At 41.0% G+C, this 25,643-nt stretch overlaps 1 protein-coding gene across 1 annotated transcript in view; it reads left to right on the top strand.

The window, feature by feature from the left end:
• NLRP4 (NLR family pyrin domain containing 4) overlaps window positions 1-24,036 on the top strand; it is a 31,563-nt gene extending 7,527 nt beyond the window's left edge. Inside the window, exons 2-9 of the mRNA XM_039244095.1 lie at window positions 305-1,877; window positions 3,452-3,613; window positions 5,104-5,271; window positions 10,580-10,747; window positions 13,762-13,932; window positions 19,650-19,820; window positions 20,776-20,946; window positions 23,943-24,036. Of these exons, the coding sequence (XP_039100026.1) occupies window positions 305-1,877; window positions 3,452-3,613; window positions 5,104-5,271; window positions 10,580-10,747; window positions 13,762-13,932; window positions 19,650-19,820; window positions 20,776-20,946; window positions 23,943-24,036 (2,678 nt within the window). The remainder of the gene's footprint in view (window positions 1-304; window positions 1,878-3,451; window positions 3,614-5,103; window positions 5,272-10,579; window positions 10,748-13,761; window positions 13,933-19,649; window positions 19,821-20,775; window positions 20,947-23,942) is intronic.
• Window positions 24,037-25,643: the final 1,607 nt, after the last annotated feature.

Genomic DNA, 25,643 nt, shown 5'->3' on the forward strand with positions numbered 1-25,643 from the left:
TGCAGAGTTTTGTCACTGTTTTTTTTTCCCTTTCTCTGCCACAGCTACTCCTCTCTGACATTTGTAGTGGGAAGGTAGCTGTAGACAACATGTAAACAAAGAGGATGATAGTGTTCTAGCAAAATTTTATTTACAGGACAGGCTGTTGTCCAGCTTTGGCCTAAAGACTGAAGTTTACAGACCCCAAGAACATGCATTTTTAGAAGAAAAATTACAGGGTCAAAAAGTATATATAATATATCATGAGTGTTGAGTTTAACTTGGATATGTTGTATGTTTTTTTTTCCCTCTTGTTCTCACTCAGGACACACAAAATTGTACCAAATGCACATAAAGGAGAAATTCAACAACATGTGGCTCAGAGAATCTATCCCCAGGATTCAAGATCACTTACATCCTGAACTCACCCAGAGAGAACGTGAATGCTTGGAAGATTTTTTTGCTCCTAAGGAAACTGGGAAACAGACCCGGACGGTGCTTCTCAAAGGAATACAAGGGATTGGGAAGACAACATTTCTGACCAGGCTGATGTTGACCTGGGTGGGGGGCAACCTCTATCAGGAGAGATTCTCCTATGTTTTCTACCTCTGCTGCCGGGAAATGAAGCAGTTGTCAGAGACAAGCTTGGCTGCCCTCGTCTCTAGAGGGTGGTCCGACTCCTTCACTCCTTTAGTGGAGATCCTATCCCAACCAGAGAGACTCTTGTTTGTCATCGACAGCTTTGAAGAACTGAAATGCAGCCTGAGTGAACCCGAGTCAGATCTCAGCAGCGACTGCATGGAGAAGTTGCCAGTACGGGTGCTCCTGAGCAGCTTGCTGAGGAAGAAAATGCTCCCCGAGTCCTCACTGCTCATCGCTGCTGCACCGGTGTACCTCCAGGAAGTTGAGGGCAGGTTGGAGTGCCCAGAGATTAAAACATTCCTGGGATTCAGTGAGAGTGATAAGAAAATCTATTTCTGCTCTATGTTTCAAGACCGGAATAGAGCCATGGAAGCCTTCAATTTCATGAGAGAAAACGAACATTTGTTTACCATGTGCCAAATCCCCATCCTTTGCTGGATTGTGTGTACTTGTCTGAAGCAGGAAATGGAAAAGGGGAATGACCTGGCATTGACCTGCCAACGTACCACTTCTCTTTTTAGCTCTTTCATCTTTAACTTGTTCACACCCAAGGGGGCTAGCTGTCCCGATGAGCAAAGCCAAGGCCAGTTGAAAGGCTTGTGTTCCCTGGCTGCAGAGGGTATGTGGACCGATATGTTTTTGTTCAGTGAAGAAGATCTCAGGAGAAATGGGTTAGTTGATTCTGACATCTCTAAGTTGCTGGACATAAAGGCTCTTCAGAAGTACAGGGAGGAGGAGAACTCCTACATGTTTCTCCATCCGTGTGTCCAGGAGTTCTGTGCCGCCATGTTCTATTTTCTAAAGAGCCACACTGACCATCCTAACCCAGCTGTTGGATGTAGAAAGGCAGTGCTATTTACCATTTTAAAGAAAGAAAAGTTACATTGGATTTCTTTGGGGTGTTTCATATTTGGCCTTTTAAATGACAAAGAACAACAAAAGCTGGAGGCAGTGTTTGGCGTCCACCTGTCCCAGGAGATGCTGCAAGAATGTCACCAGTACTTGCAGCACATAGGTGAGAACGAGCATCTTCAGCCACAGATACATTTCTTGGCATTGTTTTACTGTCTGTTTGAGATGCAGAATGAAGGTTTTGTGCAGTGGGCACTGGCCTTCTTCCAAGATGTTAACTTTTTTATCACGGACCATGTGGACTTGCGGGTTTCCTCCCACTGCTTAAAATACTGTTCCAGGTTGAGGAAGCTTTGGCTCTCCATCCAGAATGTCTTCCAAGTGGGAAATGCAGACAGCTCTGTGTGAGTCCATCTAATTGCTTTCTTTCTGTTATCTTTTCAGCATTTGTCTCCATTTCCAAGAGGGTTTTGCTGATGGCTTTTTTAAAATAAGATTGTGGTTAGGATCACATTGCTTCTGTCAAACAGACCTTAGCTCAGGTCCTGGTGTGACTGTTTATGAACTGTGTGACCTTGTCCATGGGATTTCCCTTCTTTGTTGAAGTTGCCTCACTAAATGTAGGGCAATAATGGTAACTACTATGTTGTGAGGTATTGTGGAAATTGAATATGAGAATCTGTGTATGTTTCCTATACTTTTCAAATGTGGGTTGGTATGTACTTATATTTAGCATCATTTTCTTTCTTTTTTTTTTTTTTTTACAAATAGTTTATTGTCAAATTAGTTTCTACATAACACTCAGTGCTCATCCCCAAAGTGCCCTCCTCCATGCCCATCCCCCCCTCCCCCCCACATCCATCAGTCCTCAGTTTTTGTCAGCATTCAAGAGTCTCTCATGGTTTGCCTCTCTCCCTTTCCCCCACCATTTCCGCCCTTCTTCTCCCCCTTGTTCCCCCGTCAAGTTCCTCCTAATCCTCCTATACATGCAAACATATGATATTTGTCCTTCTCTGCCTGACTTATTTCGCTCAGCATAACACCCTCAAGGTCCATCCATGTTGCTACACATGGCCAGATTTCATTGTTTCTCATTGCCATGTAGTATTCCATGGTATAGATAAACCACATCTTCTTGATCCATTCATCTGTTGATGGACACTTAGGCTCTTTCCATGTTTTAGCTATTGTGGAGAGTTATTTAGCATCATTTTCAAAGGACCATACTTGGATCTTTTCTTGAATTCTCAGTTAAAAATTATCTTTTAAATTTTATTCTAAAAATATAAATTTTAACTCCATGTTCATGAAAATCATATGAGGTAGATTCTGATCATGTTACAGGTGGGGAAACTGGGGCAAAAAGATCATGTAGGCTGGCCAAGTTAGGAAGTGGTGAAGGCTAGGTTTGAACCTAGACTACATTACCTAAGATTGACTTACAGTAGGGCTGTCCTGTCCCAGTCTTCATTATAAAACTGCTCATATAGCACTGAGTGTTATGTCGAAACTAATTTGACAATAAACTATTTGTAAAAAAATTAAATAAATAAATAAATAAATAAATAAAACTGCTCATATATAGGGCGGTTCCTCAACCTTGGTGCTATTGATGTTTTGGTAAAGATAATTCTTTATTGGCCGGGGTTGGGGGGGGCGAGGGGGTGGGGGAGGGGAGGCTTTCCTACTGTAGTATGTTCAGCATCCCTTGTTTCTACCACTAGATGGCAGAAGTACCCCTCCCATAAGCTGTAGCAACCAAAAATGTCTCTGGACATTGCCTAATGTCCCCTGGGCAGAGGGGAGAGCACTGCCCTTGGTTGAGAATAATGAATATAAGACTTCCCTGATGGATGTTATTCTCCCTAGTTAAAGGCTGGGCTAAGTCAGTTCTCGTGTCCAAGAAGATAAATTATTCTTATGTTATGAATTACTTGGGTTGACAATATCCTGGAAAACATTTCTTTTCTCCTTACAGATCAAGTTACGATATCCTCTGTTGGCGTGATGTCTGCTCTGTGCTCACTACAAATGAGCACCTCAGAGAACTCCAAGTGAGTGACAGTAGCCTCAGTGAGTCAGCCTATGTAACTTTGTGTAATCAGCTGAGGCATCCCAGCTGTCACCTTCAAAACCTGCAGTAAGTTGGGGTTCCACCTAGACCCAATTCTTTCATGGAGATACCAAATTGGTCCCACCTCACTTTTGGGTGAGGCCAACTGCATAACCAAAGAATTATGATTTAGAGCAGAGTTCCACATACCTATTTCTCTTGCTGGGTCATCTTTTTCTGTATTCCTCACATTAAAATGTGTTTCTCAAAGTCATAAAGCTATGAAAGGGAAAAGCTGGGTTCAGAACTTCAGAGCCGGTCAACTGCAGAACCTCTTCTGGCTTTCACCACACTTGCTGGTTCTTAAGGAGCATTATGTCAACCAACATTTGAGGTCCAGCTGGGTGTCAGAGTTTTACTAAATCCCCAAGGATAAAATGGGGGTGAGAATTATGGTCCTGACCTCAAGGAACACTATAGAGTCAAGTGTGGCTTGGCTTGTTTCCCTGCCATGAAATGTATAGACGTTTCTCAGTGGGAGGTGCACATGAAAGGATGAGAGACCATCTGAGATTCTGGTTGTCTGGAGACAACCATTCACCTGAGAATGGTCTGGTCCAGGTGTTTAGGTGCTCCCTTAGCCGTAGTGTGATGTTGTCTAGTCCATGTACATGGCTCTCTGGCATCTAAATGGGAGTATGTGACTCTTTCTTGGCAAAAAATATGAGTACGAGTATAAATTTTACACAGAAGCCTTTAAGAGATGAGGGTTTCTCATTCGCTAGTGGAATATTGAAGTCACAAGACAGAGGGAAGCCGGCCAAGTCTGTACTTACATAGTGGAGTGTGAAGTTATTAAAATGGAACTTCATCAAAATGGAAACACCTGCTTCAGCAGGTCTGAAGTTGGGTGTAAGACTGAATTTCTAGCAAGTTCCCAGATGATGCAGAAATGTGGCTTGTCCGGGAGCCATGCTTTGAGAAGTAGGGTGTAGAGCAGTGACTTTGTAATATTTTCTGCCTGTTAAAAATATCCAAGGATGTTTTAAAAAGTTCTTTGTGCCCAAGTCAACCCTCCAAACCAACGTGTCAGAATATCCCCATTGGGATTTCAATGTACAGCCAAGGTAGAAAACTACTGTCTTAAAAGCAACCCCTCCCCTCTAAACATCAGTAATACCTTCATTGAAACATTACATGAGGGGAAAAATAAGCATTGTGTTAATCCATTTAAATTTGGGAGTTTTTAACATGGATGGTATTTCATCAGAGTGTCTCAGTCTTGGTGGCGGGGCACTGTCCTGTACACCGTAGGCCCTTTAGTAGCATCCCTGACTTCTACTCACTAGCTGCCAGCAGCACACACATATACCCCAGCAAAACAAAGATGTCTCTAGACATTGGACTATTTTGCCCTCACATGGCCTCGTTGGCAGATTGAGAACTACTAAACTACATGACTGAGTTGTGAAATTAGAGATCTGGGAGCTAATTAGAGGCCATAATTCAAAGACAGGCGCTCAGGCTGTGTTCTAAGGGTTTGTTGGATGAAACCTCTCCCAAATTTTCTTTTGCAGGATGAATAATGTTATCTTCGATGGTGACAGGTGGCTTTTCTTTGAGGTGCTCACTCACAGTCCAGACTTGAAATACCTGAATCTCAGCGGTACAACACTCTTCTGCAATGATGTGAAGTTGCTCTGTAATGCCCTGAACAACCCAGTGTGCAATGTAGAAGAACTACTGTGAGTCTCTATGCTCCCGGGAGTCACTGATTTGATTCTGGAGGGGACCATATACTTTTTTTTCTGTCTACTGTCATCCCCTGTTCTATTATTGATACACAAACTTAATCTATGAACTTGAGGATAGAATACAGAAGTTAGTTTCTAATATAGTACAACCACTTTCCAAAACAATTTGCCTGTTCCTAGGTTCTGGCATTCTGTATAACTAAAATCCCACTTCTAGGTGTACATTTAACAGAGTTGATGTATAAGTTTGCTGAAATAGCTACTAAAAAACATACATGGCAAGTATCCATAATACCTGAAAAATGGAAATATCTATTAACAGTAAGTTAAATAAGAGAACTGTGGCCATTCTCATTCTCTGAGAATGAATCTACAACTATAAGCAACAGTTGGGAGGAACCTCAAGCCAAACTTGAGAGTAGATTATATGACTTTATATAAAGTTCAAAGATGGGCAACACATGTTATTAGAGGTTAGGATAGTGACAGGAGGTTAGATACGCTGTTTCTTGACCTGGATACTAGTAACACAGGTATGTTCAGTTCATGACCATTCACTGGCCAACACTTAGCACTTACGTCCTTTTCTGTGTATATGTTATACTTCAAGAATTGTTTTCAATCAAGTAATGATTCCAGTTGACCTTCTGTAGTACCCACATATTCAAATACTTTCTCTAGTTGCCCATCAACCAAATATATGAAGACGCAAACCTATTTGATAATAGCTTTACGTAAGTATAATCCACATGCAATAAAACTCACCCCTTCAATACGAAGAATATACTAAGTGGTCTTAGTCTATACTGACGAGAGTATGCAACCATCACAACTATCTGATTTTAGAACCTCGAAAACAAACTCCATACCTATTAGTACTCACTTTCCATGTCCTTGTTGCCCTGGCAACCACGAAGGTATTTTCAGTCTCAAGAATTTGCCTATTACGGACATCTCATTTAAATTGAATCATGCAATATGTGGTCTTCTGTGAGTGGCTTCCTTTACTTAGTAAAATGTTTTCAAGGTTCATCTAAATAATGTTTTGTATCAGTATTTCTTTCCTTATTGTGCCTAATATTCCATTATGTGGCTATGCTACATTTTGTTTTTCCTTCTTTTGATGTGTGTTTGGGTTGTTTACACCTTTTGGCTGTTGTGAATAGTGTTGCTATGAATATTAGTGTTTAAATACCTGTTTTTCAATTTCTTGGGTATATAATTAAGAGTGGAAATGAGTCTAAATTTTATGTTGACATTTTTGGGGAACCACCACAGTGTTTTCCACAGTGGCTGAACCATTTTACTTTCCTACCGGCAATGTATAAGAGTTCTAATTTCTCCATATCCTTGCCAATACTTATTTTCCATTATTTTTATTATAGCCATCCTGCAGGTTTGATGTGGCATCTTATTGTGGTTTTAATTTGAATTTTCTGAATGACTAATGAGGCTAAATATTTTCATGTGCTTGTTGGCAATTGTAAGTTTTGGGAGACATGCCTATTCAAGACCTTTGCACATTTTTAATGGGTTTGTTGGTCTTTTTATGTGCTAAGTTGTAATACAAGTTATGTGCAAGATACATGATTTGCAAATTTCTTCTGTGAATTTTTTCACTTTTTAAAAATCAAACCGTTATATTAGTTTCATATGCACAATGTAATGATTCAACAGTTCTATCCATTTCTCAGTGCTGAAGATAATTTTGTACGCTTAATCTCCTTTATCTTTTCCCTTGAACTAAAAAAGTGTTTGTTTATTTTGAAATAGAGAGCATGCCAGCAAAAGCAAGGGAGGGACAATGAGGGAAGGAGAGGGAGAATCCTAAGCAGTTTCCTCACTGTCAGCTCAGAGCCTGATAAGGGGCTTGATCCCACTAACCATGAGATCATGACCTGAGCAGAGATCAAGAGTCAGATGCTTAACCGATTGAGCCACCCAAGAACCCCTCTTTTCACTTTCTTAATGGTAACCTTTGAAACACAAATTTAAAAATTTTTTTTAAGTTTTTCTATATGTCTTTATTTTTAATTGAAGTCTATATAGCTCACACATATTAGATTCAGGTGAACTGTATAGTGATTCAACAATTATATACATTACAAAATGCTCACCATGACAAGGATAGTTACCCTCTATCATAATACAAAGCTATTACAATATTATTGACTATATTCCCTACGCTGTACTTTACATTTCCATGACTTATTTATCTTTAACTGGAAGTTTATACCTTTTAATACCCTTTATGTATTTTGCAATATCCCTCCATCCCCACCTCCCCTCTGGCACCCCCCAGTATGTTCTCTGTATTTAGGTCTAGTATTATTGTTGTTTTGGGTCTCTTTTTCTTTGTTCATTTGTCTCTTAAATTCCACACAAGTGAAATCATATGGCATTTGTCTTCCTCTGATTTCACATAGTACTATACCCTCCAGATCCATGCATGTTGTTGCAAATGGCAAGACTTCTTTTTTTTTTAGCCAAGTAATATTCCATTGTATATATGTATGTATATATACACACATACATACACACACCACGTCTTGCTTATCCATTCATGTATGGATAGACAATTGGGTGCTTTCATATCTTGGCTATTGTAAATAATGCTGTAATATAGTGGTGCTGCAACTCTTTTCAAACTAGTGTTTCTGTTTTCTATGGGTAAATACCTAGTAGTGAAATTACTGGGTGCTATGGAAATTCTAATGTTAATATTTTGAGGAACTTCCAAGCTGTTTTCCATAGTGGCTGCACCAGTTTACAGTCTCATGAAAAGTGGATAAATGTTTCCTTTTCTCCACATTCTCACCAACACTTTTCGTTGTTTTGATTCTAAGCATACTGACAGGTATAAGACAATCTCTCACTGTGGTTTTGATTTGTATTTCCCTGATGATGAGTGATGTTGAGCATCTTTTCTGGTGTCTATTGGCTCTCTGGTGGTCTTCTTTGGTGAAATATCTGTTCTTCCCATTTTATAATCCAATGTGTTTCTTTGGTGCTGAGTTGTGTGAATTTGTTCCATATTTTGGATGTTATATCCCATGAGGGTTGTCATTTGCAAATCTCTCTTCCCATTCAGTAGGTTGCCTTGTCATTTTGTTGGTTTCTTTGCTATGCAAAAGCTTTTTAGTTTGATGTAGTCTCAATAGTTTAATTTTGCCTTTGGAAAAAAAATTTTTTTAATGTTTTTATTTCTGAGAGAGAGAGAGAGAGAGAGAGAGGGACAGTGTGAGCAGGGGGGAGGGTCAGAGAGGGAGACACAGAATCTGAAGTAGGCTCCAGGCTCTGAGCCAGCTGTCAGCGCAAAGCCCAACGCAGGGCTCGAACCCACACACCGTGAGATCATGACCTGAGCCAAAGTCGGACACTTAACTGACTGAGCCACCCAACCACCCCAGTTTAATTTTGCTTTTGTTTCTCTTGCCTGGGAAGACCTATCCAGAAAAATATCATTAAGGCCAATGTCAAAGAGATTACCGCCTATGTTTTTTCTAGGAGTTTTATGGTTTCATGTCATACATTAGGTCTATGGTGTTAATGCTGGGCAAACTGGACCACTTCCTGTTTGTTGAAAAGATATCTTATCCCCATCATATGTTCTTGCCTCCTCTGTCAGACTAATTGAGTATATAAGTGTTGGCTTATTTCTGAGATCTTTATTCTGTTCGATTGATATATGTCTAATTTTTTAATTTTTATTTTTAAAAATAGTTTGTCAAGTTGGTTTCCATATAACACCCAGTGCTCATCCCCACAAGTGCCCTACTCCATGCCCATCACCCCCCTTCCCATCTCCCCCACCCCCATCAGCCCTCAGTTTGTTCTCAGCATTGAGTCTCTCATGGTTTGCCTCCCTCCTTCTCTCCCACTATTTCCCCCCTTCTTCTCCCCCACGGTCCTCCGTTAAGTTCCTCCTACTCCTCCTGTACATGCAAACATATGGTATCTGTCCTTCTCTGCCTGACTTATTTTGCTCAGCATAACACCCTCAAGGTCCATCCGTGTTGCTACACATGGCCAGATTTCATTTTGAAATATTACATTTTTCTTCGGTCTCTTGTGCTTCTGGTGTTCTATCTAAGAAACCATTGCCTAACCCAAGGTGATGAAAATTTACTGTGTTTTCTTCTAAGTGTTTTGACTCTTATATTTAGGTCTATGATCCATGCTGAGTTCTTTTTTATAGGTAGTGTGCAGGAAGTCAGCTCCCCCCACCCCTTTTTACTCCTTGAAATTAATATGCTAATACTAGAAACAACTTCTTTAAACCAAGCTTCAACACAGAATCATCTTAGAAAAATTTTAGAAGCCACAGATTGGGTGACTTACCAGTTACATTTTCATTTCTTAAGAAGTAATTATTTACATCTTTATCATCATCTCTGGACCTAGTTTATACCCTTTTTTGTGGCAGCCAGAAGGACAGTGGCTGAGGTAAAAGAAAACCAGCATTACCGGCTGCCTCCACCTACTCAAGCTACCAACTGATGAGTGCTTTAGGATTCCAGTTGAAGGCATCTTCAACAGAATGTCCTCTGAAGAAGTGTTGTTTGAGCAGAGGCCTGGAAGATGAAGATACATCTAAGACCAGGCAAAGAGCATCCCAACAAGGGTGCACAAGTGCAAAAACCCTAAGTGGGTCAAAGGATTTTGGGGGACACATGGGGAGCAGCAAGCATGAATGGCTACCTTGAGTAGTTCCTGATCTGGGTAAGGCAACTGAAAATGGCCAGCATGGCTGAACACAAGGATCTAGGAAGAGGCTGGGGCCTCACAGATCATGTGATATGTTTGTAGCATTTCCCCAGGCCGGACATGGATAATAGGGAGTCCTGGAACAAATTATAGCAGAGAACTTCCCCGACCTGGGGAAGGAAGTAAATGTGGAAGTACAAGAGGCTCAGAGGACTCCCCTCAGACGTAACCTGAATCGAACTTCTGCACGACATATCATAGTGAAAATGGCCAAATACAAGGACAAAGAGAGAATTTTGAAAGCAGCTAGGGAGAAAAGGGCCCTAACATACAAAGGGAAACCTATCAGAGTGGTGACAGACCTATCTACTGAAACTTGGCAGGCTAGAAAGGAATGGCAGGAAATCTTCAATGTGATGAACGGACATGGATAATAAGCCTGTGTCTCCAGTGATTCCTCAAGTCCTGAGAGTGACTGGGATCAAGAATGGGGTGCATGAGGCACCAAAGCAGAGCAAATATGCTCTTACTGACTTGTACAGGATTAGAGAAAGAGAAACCAATGGAATGTGACCTCTTCTCTTTCCTACAGGCTGGCAAATTGTCACCTTTCAGCGGATGATTGTGAAGCCTTTACCTGTGTCCTAAACAGCAGCAAGAAGCTGAAGCTTCTTAATGTATCCTACAACCACTTGGACCAAGGTGTCCCCCTGCTGTGTGAGGCCTTGCAGCACCCTGACTGTGGTCTGGAGGGCTTGATGTAAGTGAACATTGCGGGGGGTGCACTGTGGAGGACTGTGGCAGCAGTTGGTTTGAACTTGGGCCTGTTACCTAAAATCCTACCCACTAATGGAGGTACCACTGCAGAGATTTGAAAGCCTAAGCTGAAGATTCAGGTGACCTGAGGTCCACCCTTGGATTTACCACCTAGCCCTTGTCATCTTGAGCCAAGTTACTTAACTTCTCTTGGGTTCAACTTGCTCCTCTGTAAACAGGAGGAGGGGACAATTCTGTCCTAGCAGTCTTAAGAAAGTTGAGATTATGCAGAGCACATACTCAGCACATACAGAGCATACACTAAAGAGAGCATATTTAAAAAATATTAGACTGGGTGAAAATAACTACAACACTCAGATACTTCATTACTCTCTACTGTTTACATGTTACTAGCATGTACAGTGAACTCAACTGTGGTCTTTGCTAAGGGCCATGGGGGCATTGCCTTCATTGAATACAGTTCCACACCGATCTTCAGCTTAAGATAATACTGGTAGCAAAGAAGAGGTGGGAAAATACATATGCATTTGGGTCTCTGATTTTTTATATGCAAATATCCTTAGAGATATAATATAGATTGCCTGTGGGGAACAGAACTGGGAGGTGGGAGAGAACTGCTTCTCTGTTGACACTTCTGGGTTTTTAAAAATGTGAACTATGTGAGAGAAAGGGTACCCTGAGAATAAATCAAGATAGAGGCCATCACTTCCAGTCAAAATGAAAAAACAGGGACTGGATTTAAATTCCCCCTGAAAACAACCCAATAAGTATTTTCCGGACCTCAGGCAATGAAGGACATGGATTCCTGGGAAACAGGAGACAAACAGGGGGAGTCTCATAATTGCTCCAGCTCACTATGCAGAAAGTTTCCAGGATACTGTTCAGGGAGGGATGGAGCATGGCAGACTAGTGGGTTTGGGGAGATGCTGGCTGAGAGTCTAGGAAGTTTGTGGGAGGTCACAGGACAGCACAGCAAAGCATGTAGAAAATGCCAGAAATCCAAATGACACCCCCTCGAGCACCCAGCAGAGTTCTGACCCCTGTACGCATGAGAGAAAGTAACCTGAACCCAGGGAAGGGCCACCTGAGAGGAGGTGTAGGTGCTGTACCTTGTGCTCACACTGACCACGGCATAGTTCTCATTCACAAGGCATCAGGTAGAGTGTTCAGAATGGTCTCCCCTTGGGATGGGGATATAATCACCTGTAACTAAACCCTAGTCTTGGTGAAAATGCTTAGAAAATTATTCTCAGGTAGTTTCCCCGAACAGAGCTAAAGAATGCAGACTGGAAAAACTAAAACTGTCTTTATTCTTAAGCAACATGACCTTCGAGTGTAGAAAATCCAGGGGAATCTAGCAAGGAAGAATACACATTATATGATAAAACTCAAAAATGCAAACTATAGAGACAAAAAGCAGATCAGTGGCTGCCTAAGGGTGGGGCAGATGACAGTGGGACATGAGGAAAGTTCTGGGGTTGGTGGATATGTTCCATCATCTACTGGTGATGGTTTCATGGGTGTGCACAAAATGTACACCTCAAATATACAATACATGTAAAAATACAGTAGACTATTTCAATTATGCCTCAATAAAAGAAATCAGGATGAAATACATATGGAAATGTTTGGAAGAAGGCCACGTGGAAATAATTGCTTATATTTAAAAAAAAATTTTTTTAATGTTTTATTTATTTCTAGGAGAAAGAGAGAGAGAGAGAGAGAGCATGAGCGGGGGAGGGTCAGAGAGAAAGGGAGTCACAGACTCTGAAACAGGCTCCAGGCTCTGAGCTGGCAGTCAGCACAGAGCCCGACGCGGGGCTCGAACCCACGAACCACGAGATCATGACCTAAGGGAAAGTCGGACGCTTAACCGACTAAGCCACCCAGGCGCCCCATTAAATGCTTATATTGAAATCAATATCTGGTTATACAAAAGTAATAAATTGGAAGTAATTGATACAACACTAATATTTAGTGAGATCTTACAAACAAGTCAAATATTTTTCCTAAATTTGTTGGATTTAAAATGAGTTATTTTATATAACAGGGTTAAAGATCTAAAGTACAAGTATACCCAGCATAAATATTTTAACTTATTATATTATACATAATATACATAAGTATATTAACTTGCATTTCTTTGATTCCTGGTAAATAAAGAACATGACAACTTCTCTGCTAAGCACCAAATTAATTTTTAGTTGTCAGTGCTTACCAAGGTTGAAAATAAGACACTTAAAAATCACAAAATGTTTAAATCATATGAAATGTTAGAGTAATTTTCATCAAAGCATGTTTTTATCATAGTAACTTATTATACAGCCACTAAGTTGTGAAAGTTTAAAACTAAAATTCACTTTTTAATTGAAAAAAATGATTTTCAGAAGTGGAAAACCTGAATTTTTTACATAAAATTTTGTTCATGTTTAAAGGTTGGCAAGTAAATTTTAAGTACACAAGTGCCAGCAAATTTAAGTCTGTTGACTATGTGTGGCTGAATCAACAACAATATGCAAAGTAAAGTACCTTTACTTTGTGGTACCTTACAATTTTTCCCAAGTGTACATGCATCTTGTTGAAAGCCATGAACTTAGGATTTTAAAGAATAACAGAATTTAAAAAGTTAAAGAGGGTTTTATCCATAAGACAATTCAATACATTTCCTCAGTCCATGAGAGAACAGTGTCAGAAGGCAAGTGCCTTTCCAAGGACAATATCAGATGTAGAGTTAAAACCAACATTTTCTAAGTTCTCCTAGAGTATTCATGGTGCCATATTCTTCCTTTGGCATTACTTTGTCAGTTTTATTTTCTAGCCCGTCTGTCATGTGAGGAAGAAAACTCAAAGGGTGGTGTTTTCAGATAAGCCACAAGTTCATGGCTTCATTCAGGACCATGTGTGTAAAATACAGGACTACTACTTGTAATGTGGAGCTAAAGTTCTGTGAAGTATCCATCCTCCTTCCCCCCTTTTCTCCCATGTTTGTTCCCACAGATTAGGTAACTGTTACCTCACCGAACACTCCTGGAAAAGCCTCTACAACGTTCTTCTGTATAACAAAAGCTTGATCCATCTGGACCTCAGCGCCAACGTCCTGAAATATGAAGACTTGAAGCTTCTCTGTGAGGCCTTGAGGCAGCCAAGCTGCTACCTGTGGTCACTGTGGTAGGTGTCCTTGAGGAAGGCTGGGATTGCTCAGAATGTACCTGGAACTGAGGAGAGCCATAGAGTCTGTTACTCAGAATGTAAAGGTTAGACATGACCTGACTCAGACTCTTGTGGAAATGTTGAGGTGAGCAAACATTACCTCCTTCTTGTGTCACAGGTTTAGGGTGCTGTAACTAGTCACTCAGCAGGGTAGACAAACAGGCTAAGGGAAAGAGCCTAATTATGACTAGGGGCTGAGGGATGCTCTTGGGTTAGATGCTTGGCATGAGTTCGACCACATAAACAGGGATCTTGGGATGGAAATCTCAGGTAGGTAGGTCTAACGTGGCAACAGAAGGCCTGATAACCAAAGTGGGGACACACATGGATAACACAAGGGACACCTGAGGAAGGGATCGGGCAGTAAACGTAATGGTAAAGGAAATAATGAAAAGATTTAATTTGATGTTATAAAATGGAGAAATATTTGGGCAACCGTGTGTTGCTGGAGTTACCAAGAGGGACAGCATTTCCCCATCAATTGTCTCTTTCCCTGAGAAATCAAGAGATGTGAATTAGACACAATTATTTTTTACCTAATATATCACGAAACCTGTTTAGAATTTTGTATTCCTTGCTCAGATTGTTAACTAATGGGAGAAAGGAGTCAGATGCATTCTTTTTAAATTTAAATTCAAGTTAGTTAACATACAGTGTAGTCTGGGCTTCAGGTGTAGAACCCGGTGATTCATGTCATATATAAGGTTAGGAGATAGATATATATAGATATATGGATTAGGAGGAAGTTAATGGAGGACGAAGCAGGAGAAGAAAGGGAAAAATAGTCGGGGAGAGGGAGGGAGGCAAACCATGAGAGACTCTTGAATGCTGAGAACAAACTGAGGGCTGGGGGAGGGTGGGGGAGAGGTGAAGGGGGGTGCTGGGCATGGAGGAGGGCACTTGTGGGGATGAGCACTGGGTGTTATATGGAAACCAACTTGACAATAAACTATAAAAACAAAACAAAACAAAAAAAAACACCCAATGCTCATCCCGACTATATTCTTGACGTTGCAATAGTGGGTTAGGTTATCTGGCTCAATCCTTGAACTGAAAGCTACTACAACTATCAGATATAATTTTTTTTAATGTTAACAACATCTGGAAGCTGATCCAGAGATAGTCAATGTGGTAAACTAAATGCAGACCACTTGAGGTTATCAAAAAATCCTTGAGATATTTAATATATTTATTAAAATTAAGCTTAAAGTAATACTGACTTTAGCTACCTAGGAAAAGCACATCCTCTCTAGCGGCAGGTAATAGGATACCATAATTTTCCCCCTCAGTTTATTCCTAAAATGATCTTTTAGGTCAATAAACACCACATAGTTCAAATAACTAAAACACAAGGAAATACAGAACTATGAGCAAGAACAAAACAAACATATCTACCAAACTCCGGAAACTGTAGTGACTGGATTTTTTAAAAAAAATGTTAGTTACCCAACATATAGTACAATATTGGTTTCAGAAGTAGAATCCCTGAAGGGATTCATCACTTACATAAAACACCCAATGCTTATCACAACAAATGCTCCTGAATACCCATCACCCATCTAAGGAATTAGAACAAAAACCTAAGTGTCATTCAATGCAATTCTGAAGAGCATCCCTCAAAGAGAAGATAAAATATTCCAGATAGAAAGATGTACAGAAAAGAAAGTGGTGAATCTATAGATCAATCCCAGAAGAATATGGATTGCTAACAAAAAAAGATACCATCTTTAAATCCTAAAGGAGAACAATTTAAATGTAAAATAGCAGTAATATAAAAATGTAAATTAATGTCCTAAAGTCCACAAAGAGGGTGAAGGTGTTGATTAACTTAAGATGTTGACGGGTTAAATGTGGACCCAGAAACTTTTATAAAACATTAGAAAAAAAGTGTTGCTGACTCAAATCAAAGATAGAATGAAAAAAAAAACCTAATCAAAAGAGGTTTAAAAATATAAAACAAGATGTAGATCTAAAATAAAATATAAAAATTGTTTTGGCCACAAGAAACATTGTCATATAGGATTTTTACTTAAAAATTTTTTCAATGTTTATTTTTGAGAGCAAGCATGAGCAGGGGAGGAGCAGACAGAGACACAGAATCTGAAGCAGCTTCAGGCTCTGAGCTGTCAGCCCTGAACCCGACCCAGGGCTCCAACTCATGAACTGTGAGATCATGACCTGGGCAGAAGTCGGACGCTTAACCAACTGAGCCCTCCAGGCGCCCCTTGTCATACAGGATTTTTTAAAATGTAATGTTTTTAAGTGACGTATTAAAATACAAGGAACATATTTTGGGGCGCCTGGGTGGCTTAGTCGGTTAAGCGTCCGACTTTCGCTTAGGTCATGATCTCGCGGTTCGTGGGTTCGAGCCCCGCGTCGGGCTCTGTGCTGACTGCCAGCTCAGAGCCTGTTTCAGAGTCTGTGTCTCCCTCTCTCTCTGACCCTCCCCTGCTCACGCTGTGTCTCTCTCTCTCTCCTAGAAATAAATAAAAAACATTAAAAAAAAAACCCTAAAAATTAAAAAAAAAATAAAACACAAGGAAGCTGTGATTGCACATTACACTGAAAATTCCACTAAATGTTCACTTTAAGGTGATATTCTGTTTTAGAAATCTCACCTCAATTTTAAGAAAGAAAAATTTGGGAGAGGGAAAAGACAAAATATGCCATGAAAATGTTGTAGCTGCATCCAAGAAAACAGAATTTGAAAAAGCATCAATCCATGATTTGCATCCTGCTGTTTTTTTAAACGTTCTACTCAACTGAACTCAAATTCTTAGGGGGGTGAACATAATTACTTGACATTGATCATCCATAAATCAAACACAAGATCAGAGTGGAAATTAGGATACACCCTGAAATTAAAAACATACTTCACAAACTGAAGGGATGAAGTTTAAGGATGTGTATATATTAGAAAAAGAAGGGCTGAAGAAATAGGCTAAGTCCCTTTTTAGAAACTTTTTAAATGACAAAATAAGCACTGGAGAAAGATGAATAAAAAGAGCAGGAATTAATGAAACAAATCACAATAGAAAGGATCAGTTAGTCTTTACAAAGACTAATGTGCAGTTTGAATCAGGGCTGTCCAAAAGACTCTTGCAAGCCACACCTGTAGTAGGAAACTTACCAGCAGCCACATTTTGAAAAAAACAGACAATAGTTGAAATTAAGAGTAAAATTTACTTCTATAACACTATCACTTCACCATGTAATCAATATAAAAATTAATACAGTATTCTTGTGCTCTTTAAAACTGGGTGTGTAATTTGCACAAAGTACATCTTGATTCTGACATGCTATATTTCAAGTGCCCAAAGGACACATGTCCCTGGTGGCTACCATATTAAGAGCACTGCTCTATATCAAGAATGGGAAAAGACATTACTACAGATGCTACAGATATCAAGGATTATTATGAGCCACTTCATACAATAAACTTAAATTTAGATTTTTTTCAAAACTCAATACTAAGAATGCCAAACTTAGAAAGAGGAATGAAAAAAAAAAATCCAATGTTATTTTGAGAGAAAGTGCATGCATGAGAGTGTGGGAGGGGCAGAGAGTGAGAGAGACAGAGAATCCCAAGCAGGCACTGTCCCATTAGTGCAGAGCCCTAAGCAGGGCTCAACCTCATGAACTGTGAGATCATGACTTGAGCCGAAATCGAGACGAACGCTTAACCAACTAAGCCTCTCAGGCTCCCTTAAAAATGAATAGTTTAAACCAATGAAGAAATTAAATCAGGCTTGAAAGTTTTTATTAATGGCTACTGCCAGATATTCAAGGGAGAAATAATTCCAGTATTAACACAAATTCTTTAAAGATTGGAAAGAGAAGAAATACTTTCTACTATTTTTCAAGGCTGGAATACATCAAACTCATAAGAAAGAAAAAAGTATAGGCCAATGTCATTCATGAAATGCAAAAGCACTAAAAGGGATATGAGCAAACAGAATCCAGAAATGTGTTAAAAGAATAAATACAAGGACTAAGTCTGGGTTTATTCAGAGAATGTAGTTTAACATTAAAAGGATCAGTGTAATTTACCATACTAACTGATTAAAAAATAAAATCACTATCCTCTAAACTACAGAAAAAGCTTTGAATTAAAACACAATACCCACTTATTATAACTCTTAGAAAATTAATAATTGGGACTTTCCTTGAATCAATGTTTAAAAAAAATCTAAAGCAAACATTTGTTTAGTGATGAAGACATAAAATCATTCTCTTTAATATCAAGAAAAAGGTAAGAAGGCTGGCTATAATCACTTCTAATCTACATTGTCCTGTACATCTCAGGAAAAGCAATAAGGTAAAAAAATAACACTGTAAATCCTTAAAAATAAAATGTTGGAAGAAACACCTGATTCCTTTTTTCTTTAATGTTTATTTTTGAGTGAGAGAGACAGAGTACAAGTGGGGAAGGGGTAGAGAGAGAGGGAAACACAGAATCTGAAGCAGGCTCCAGGCTCTGAGCTGTCAGCACAGAGCTTGATGTGGGGCTTGAACCCACAAACCACAAGATCATGACCTGTGCCGAAGTCAGACGGTTAACTGACTGAGCCACCCAGGCATCCCAAAACACCTAATTCTATGCAGAGAGTAGAATATTAAAAGCTTTTTAAAAATCTGAACTAAATAATCAGAATTGAATCTAACAAGCTTCCTTCAAATAATATCCCCCCCCCAAAAAAAAGATTTCCTATAGAGCAACAAGAAGCAATAAACCAGTGGAATTAAGTAAAAGTACCATTTACAGTAGCATCAAAAAAGAATCATCTGGGAATAAAGCTAAAGTAGTATGTGTGAGACATTTGTAGTGAATATAATGAAATCCTAGTGTAACTCAAGAAATGTGAGATAGATCCCATGTTCAAGGACAGAAATACTCAGTATCCAAAGTCAATGATTTTTAGTGTTAATGAAATCCCCAAGTGCAGTGGTGGTGGTCGTGGTGGTGGTGAACTTGAAAAGTGGATTTCCAAATGTATGTGGAATTTGCAAAGGGGCAAGGACAGCTCATAAACACCTCATGAGTAAGGCGTGGGAAGGTCTTGCTCTAAAGTATAAGGTGTTACAGGGGCACCTGGGTGGCTCAGTTGGTTAAATGTCCAACTTCCGCTCAGGTCATGATCTCACAGCTTGTGAGTTTGAGCCCCACATCGGGCTCTGTGCTGACAGCTCAGAGCCTGGAGCCTGCTTCGTATTCTGTCTCCCTCTCTCTCTGCCCCCCCTCCCCACCAACTTGCAGTCTGTGTGCATGTCTCTCAAAAATAAACATTAACATTTTTTCTTTAAAAAGATAAGGTGTTAAAAATCTTAGATTTTTTTTATGCATGCTTTATTTTTTTGTTTCACAAATAGTTTGTCAAGTTGGTTTCCATATAACACCCAGTGCTCATCCCCAAAAAAGTCTTAGATATTAAAAGCCTAGTAGAATCCAGCGGTATGAACAACCAGCATAGAGAGCCCGAAAGACCCACACACATGTGTTCAGATGTTGCACTGGGGACAAGTGCATCATTGGGGGGGGCAGGGGAGGGACACCACCTTGGCAGACACTGCCAGTGATGCCCTTTGCAGATGGACGAGCATATAATGCTTTGGTATCTTTTTCCTGTTATCAAGCAGTAACCCTTGGGAGTAACATCAGTACTGTTCTCTTGCAGTCTGGTGAAATGCTCCATCACTGCTGATGGCTGTCAAGACCTCGCCTCGGTCCTCACTGGCAATCAAAACTTGAGAAGTCTACAAATCAGCTACAATGATATAGAAGATGTTGGTGTGAAGCTGCTGTGTGAAGGTCTAGCACATCCCACCTGTCACATAGAAATTCTTGGGTAGGTAACCTCAATGTCACGGCCGTGTCTTGGTGGGTGAAAGATGGAGGAAAGCGGAAACCCCACTGGGACACGTAGTCATGAGCTGTCCTGGAGTAATAAACGACTCCAAACTCAGGGACTTACAGTAAGGAGCACTGGCGATGGCTGGCTGACGATGGCAGTCTGGGCTTGCTCAGGGGCGCAAGGTTCCCTGGGGCCTGGCTGATGGCGGTGGGCCTCTCCATCAGTTTGGCAGTGTCCTGGGGCTGGCCTAACACAGCCCCACAGACTGGGCCACTAAAACCACAGAGATGTGTCCTCTCCTGGAGCTGGAGACCAGAAGTCCAGGATCCAGGTGTGGGCAGGGTCCGTTTCTCCTAAGGCCTTTCTCCCTGGCTTGTGGATGGCTGTCTTCTCCCTGGGTGTGGTCCTGATGGTGTCTTCTTATACGGGTACCAGTCACACTGGATTAGTAAGAAATAATAACTTCATTCTTACCTCTTTGTTTCTGTGAAGACCTTGTCTCCAAATACTGCCACATTTGGGGGTCCTGGGGGTTAGGACTTCAACATGAGTTTTTGGAGGGACAGTCAGCATCTCGGGTTCTGGAGAGCAAGAAGTGTGCAAGGTGTTGGCTCAGAACTCCCATAACCTTGCTTGCACTGTGTCCTGCGAGCCAAAACCAGGCAGGAGGTCAGCCCCTTGTGGTGGTGGTGGGCGGGGGGTGGGGTGGGGGTCAACATCCCTTCCCTCACTGGAAGGAGCTGCAAAGAACCCGGGCTGTGAAAGCATGAGATCAAAGAGGAACGCGCAGTGGGGCCACCTCTATGATCTACCGCCAGGCAGGGACCAGATGTCATACACTGGACCCTGAGACACTGTACTCAGAGGCTAGGGGTGAGCTTGGCGAAATGTGAAGCTCACGTCCCGCTCACGAGGATGGACCACCTCTCACCCTGTGTGCTGGTTGCAGGCTGGCTACATGCAAGTTAACAAGTGCCTGCTGTGAGGACCTCTCTCGTGCCCTCACCAGCAGTAAAACCCTGCAGAGTCTGAACCTGAAAGGAAACGCCCTGGACCACGCGGGAGTGGCGGTGCTGTGTGAGGCCCTGAGACACCCAGCGTGCACCCTGCAGTTTCTCGGGTGAGCCGGTGGGGACACTCTCCGGTAAAAGGGGGATTCACTGGGACCTGAGGTGTGGCGCTGCCACAGTCAAAATGCAAATGGTGCTCCCTGCCTCGGGGTTGGGGGAGGGAAAGATGCGTCAACTCAGCACAGTACCAGGTGGGTGGTGCGCACCCTATGAACAGGGGCACTTATTACTGTTCGGGTACAGTTATAAACTAAAGCTTACTGTATTAAAGCTTATCTACGGGGCGCCTGTGTGGCTCAGCTGGCTGAGCGTTTGCATTGGCTCAGGTCATGATCTCATGGTTCTGAGTTGGAGCCCCACGTCATGCTCTGTGCTGACAGCTCAGAGCTGGATCCTGCTTCGGATTCCGTGTCTCCTCTTTCTCTGCCCCTCCCCCACTTGTGCTCTCTCTCTCTCAAAAGTAAAAACATTTTTAAAAAATTTAAAGCTTATGTGGTAAGATAAAAATTTTATATTTATAATTATTGGAATCAGACTTATATTTATACTTATATAGACTCTTATGACTTATATAATATACATGTATAAGTTATAACAAATCTTTTTTTTTTTTTTAAATTTTTTTAATGTTTTATTTATTTCTAGGAGAGAGAGAGAGAGACAGCATGAGCAGGGGAGGGCCAGAGAGAGAGGGAGTCACAGACTGAAACAGGCTCCAGGCTCTGAGCCGGCAGTCAGCACAGAGCCCGACGCGGGGCTCGAACCCACGAACCGCGAGATCGTGACCTAAGCGAAAGTCGGACGCTCAACCGACTAAGCCACCCAGGAGCCCCAAGTTATAACAAATCTAATGTAGAATAAAGTACATATTATAATTCGTATATCTATACATATATAAACATTTATAGCTATAGAATCAAAATATCAAGCAACCTTATATGATGTGTCATGTAAGTTAAAGACTTATAATTTATGACTATCTATTCATAATTTTAATATAACTATAAAATCTAATATATGAAATAACACATGTATAATTTATAATTATACAGGTGTATAATTATGTATTTTCATTTTTTAATGTTTATTTTTTTCTTTCATAGTTTATTGCCAAGTTGGTTTCCATATAACACCCAGTGCCCATCCCCCCCATAGAGCCTGACAGGAGGCTTGAACCCATGAACCGTCAGATCATGACCTGAGCTGAAGTAGGATCCTTAACCGACTGAGTCACCCAGGCACCCACATATTTATAATTATAGATTTAAATATATGTTATACATATATAGTATATATTGTACATATAATTTATAAAAGTATGATTATACATATAATACAAATATATGCATTATGTTACTTTATCAGATAAATATTTTCCTATTAGGTTACAAAATAATGAACCTTAAGCATCTCTTTCTCATTTATTTCCCCTACTCTCTTCAAACATCTGAAATCAGGGCCAGTCATAGGTATTTACATGGCCACTCATTTCTAGAAAGGACTGGGAGATGTTGGGTTAAGAGCGGTATAACTCCAACACTAAGATCATTACTGTCTTTGCCAATTTGTGAAGATACAGGTCCATTTCCACAGAGTCCATCCTTGTAAACCTGCATCTAGAAACTTCAAGCGTCTGGCATCTAGAAAGTTCATCCTCATTTTACCTTGTGTGAGAGGTTCCGAAGGTGATGCTTGAGGTGGTCTGTGGGAAGACTTGCATTTTCCATTGTTTTCCCGAATCATGGGATGCCAACTTTTCCATGCTGAGTCTTGTAGCCCCGGGCAAACCATTTGTCCTGATTGTCTGCTCTCTGCCAAATGAGGGAAATGATGTGACACAGCGACCATGAATGTATAGATGTAATAAAAATTATGGAAACACGTAAGTGGGTTTCCACATCCCCTGCACCCTCGCCAACTGTGGACAGTCCCACAGATATGTGTGTCAAGATGAACAGATGCCTGAAAGAATGTCCTTCACTGCAACAGGGAGGTGAAAGTGCTCAGGACAGTCGCAAACAGATACCAACAGAGATGAGACATTTATACCCACAGAAGAATAAACACACAGTGATCCTTAACCCTCCCATTTAATTCGGAGCAACAGTGGACTGCCTCGGGTTAAGTGCAGGGACTCCAGGGCCAAACTACTGGGATCTGTATCCTGACTCTACCACTCCATGGCTGTGTGACCTGGAGCCAATTCCTTAATTTGCTTAGCGTCCTTGTCTTCATCACAAATCAGGTCAATAATGCCATCTCTGAAGGCTGTGAAATTTTCATGAGATCTGCACCTAAAGCCCTCAGCAGAAGGCTAGGACTAGGCACTCAGATAATAGAAGCTATTACTATTGTATCTTTTTAAAAAATAAAAGTAGCTGGTCTTGCTCCTGAACTTCCGACTTCCAATTTCCAAACCCCAATGGTTAGGAGCAGTCAGGGCTTTCTATCAGGCCATTTGTTCTGTCCAGTGATGTGCTGGAGACCGCTGCTACCAGATCGTGGTAACTCCCTGTGTGCAGTTCTTCCTACCCTTGTGTTTAGCGACATCAAGTAGGCAACTTTAAAACTGGCTATGAGAGGAGCACCTGGGTGGATCACTTGGTTAAGCATCAGACTTCAGCTCAGGTCATGATTTTGCAGTTCAGGAGTTCAACCCCCCCGTCAGGCTGTGCTGACAGCTCAGAGCCTGGAGCCTGCTTCGAATTGTGTTTCCCTCTCTCTCTGCTCCTCCCCTGCTCAAGCTCTCTCTCAAAAAAATAAACATTTACAAATTTGGAAAAAAATTGCCATGGTAGAATTTACACCTCAGAAATGTGCAGTGCTACAAATCAGGGCTTTCCCCCCCCCCCTCCAAGAGGCAAGTGTTAAACATTTATCAGTGTACCACTGCCTGACAGGTATGTCTTTCCCACTGGTGGAGGAAGGGGGGCGGTGGAGGAGCAACACCAGGTTCTCCCAGGCTTGACCAGGGAAGAAATGGAGAAAAAGGAGCTGTAGAGAAGAAACAAAAGAATTCAACAGAGCCCTTTTTATATCTTACCAGGCTGCAAAAAACTGAATTTGAGGAGGAAACCCAGATACTTCTGACAGCTGCAGAAGAGCAAAATCCCTCCATGACAATTATAGGTGACTGGTGACTTCTGACTCCAGTACACCTGCAAAAAAAAGTTACTGGAGCCCTTACTCATGCCTACTCTGTCCCCAGGAATTACATTTCCAGCCACTGATGTAAACGCTGATCTTTCTGCACACCTCCCTCCCCAATTTGGATGCTTCATATACTGTGTGTATATATGGTTTTTATTTGCTTTGTGGCCTTGGGCAAGCCCTGAAAGGCTGTCAAGGTAAAGTTTTTATCCTGTCTCACAAGGACATTTTAAACATTCAATAAAATCTTAGATCTTAAAACAATTTGTCTAATCTCCAAACAGATTGTGTTCTCAGTGAATGCCAAGAGAAATGGGTTGTAGAAATTGTGGTCCTATCCCGATGTGGCATGGACAGAAACTGCCCATAATGAGAGCACTGGACCTGAGGTCTAATGTGGTCACGGTCTTTTCTGCTGGTGCTGCTGGTGTCCAAGTCAGGCTTTTTCTCTTGCCTCATGATGGGATTTGAGAATTACTAGTTTATTAAATGTTTCAGAGAGAGCACGCATGAGTAAGCAGGGGAGGGGAAGAAAGAGAGGGAGGGAGAGAATCTCAAACAGGCTCTGCCCTGTCAGCACAGAGCCTGACGTGGAGCTCTGTGAGATCACAGAACTGTGAGATCATGACCTGAACCGAAATCAAGAGTTTGACACTTAGCCAATTGAGCCATCCAGGCACCCAGAAAAGTACTATTTTAAAAATCAGAAAAGTAGGAGTCATCCATTGTCCTCCACCTACATGTACAGATAAAGGTGAACATCCTTTTGAACACCAACTCCATCTCATTCTCTTCTTCACAAGTACTCTTGTACCAGGAGACTAATTCCCATACCATTCCTATACTTCTGTTGATGGATATCAACAATATAGCATTGATTTTTAATTACATAAAGGTATCATCTAAATGCATTGGTTTTCCATTGTTTGTCTATCCATATTGGTATATGTAAACAATGTAGATAGACTGAAAACACTCGTGATATATACATATACAGAGAAATGTGTGTAGTTCAACACAGATTAACACAGTATAAACACACAATGACATGCATATATACAATGCCTTCTGTGTATCAGGTTAAAGGTATATACATGTATACATATGTGCACACATACCAAAAGGTTGAGATACAGGTTTGTAAGCCATATACATCTACATAGAGCTCTATATATCTAAACCTGATTTCTTTAACCTGATATAATAGTCGTATATATGCACTTCATTTGAATGATCTATTGATAGAAGCCATCTAAAACCCTAATATTTGACATTTTATGTATCACTATAACCTATGACCTTATAAATCTCTTTTCATACAGGGGTATTTAAAGCAGCCACCGTGTACATGTAGTGCATATGGTTTTAAAACAACCAATAGAAGGGGCACCTGGGTGGCTTAGTCGGTTAAGCGTCCGACTTTCACTTAGGTCATGATCTCACGGTTCGTGGGTTTGAGCCCCGCGTCGGGCTCTGTGCTGACTGCCAGCTCAGAGCCTGGAGCCTGTTTCAGTCTGTGACTCCCTCTCTCTCTGACCCTCCCCTGCTCACGCTATCTCTCTCTCTCCTAGAAATAAATTTAAAAAATTGAAAAAAA

Source organism: Hyaena hyaena, unplaced genomic scaffold, assembly GCF_003009895.1.
Source record: "Hyaena hyaena isolate Hyena2069 unplaced genomic scaffold, ASM300989v1 scaffold_235, whole genome shotgun sequence".
In the NCBI taxonomy this organism is placed as follows: domain Eukaryota; kingdom Metazoa; phylum Chordata; class Mammalia; order Carnivora; family Hyaenidae; genus Hyaena; species Hyaena hyaena.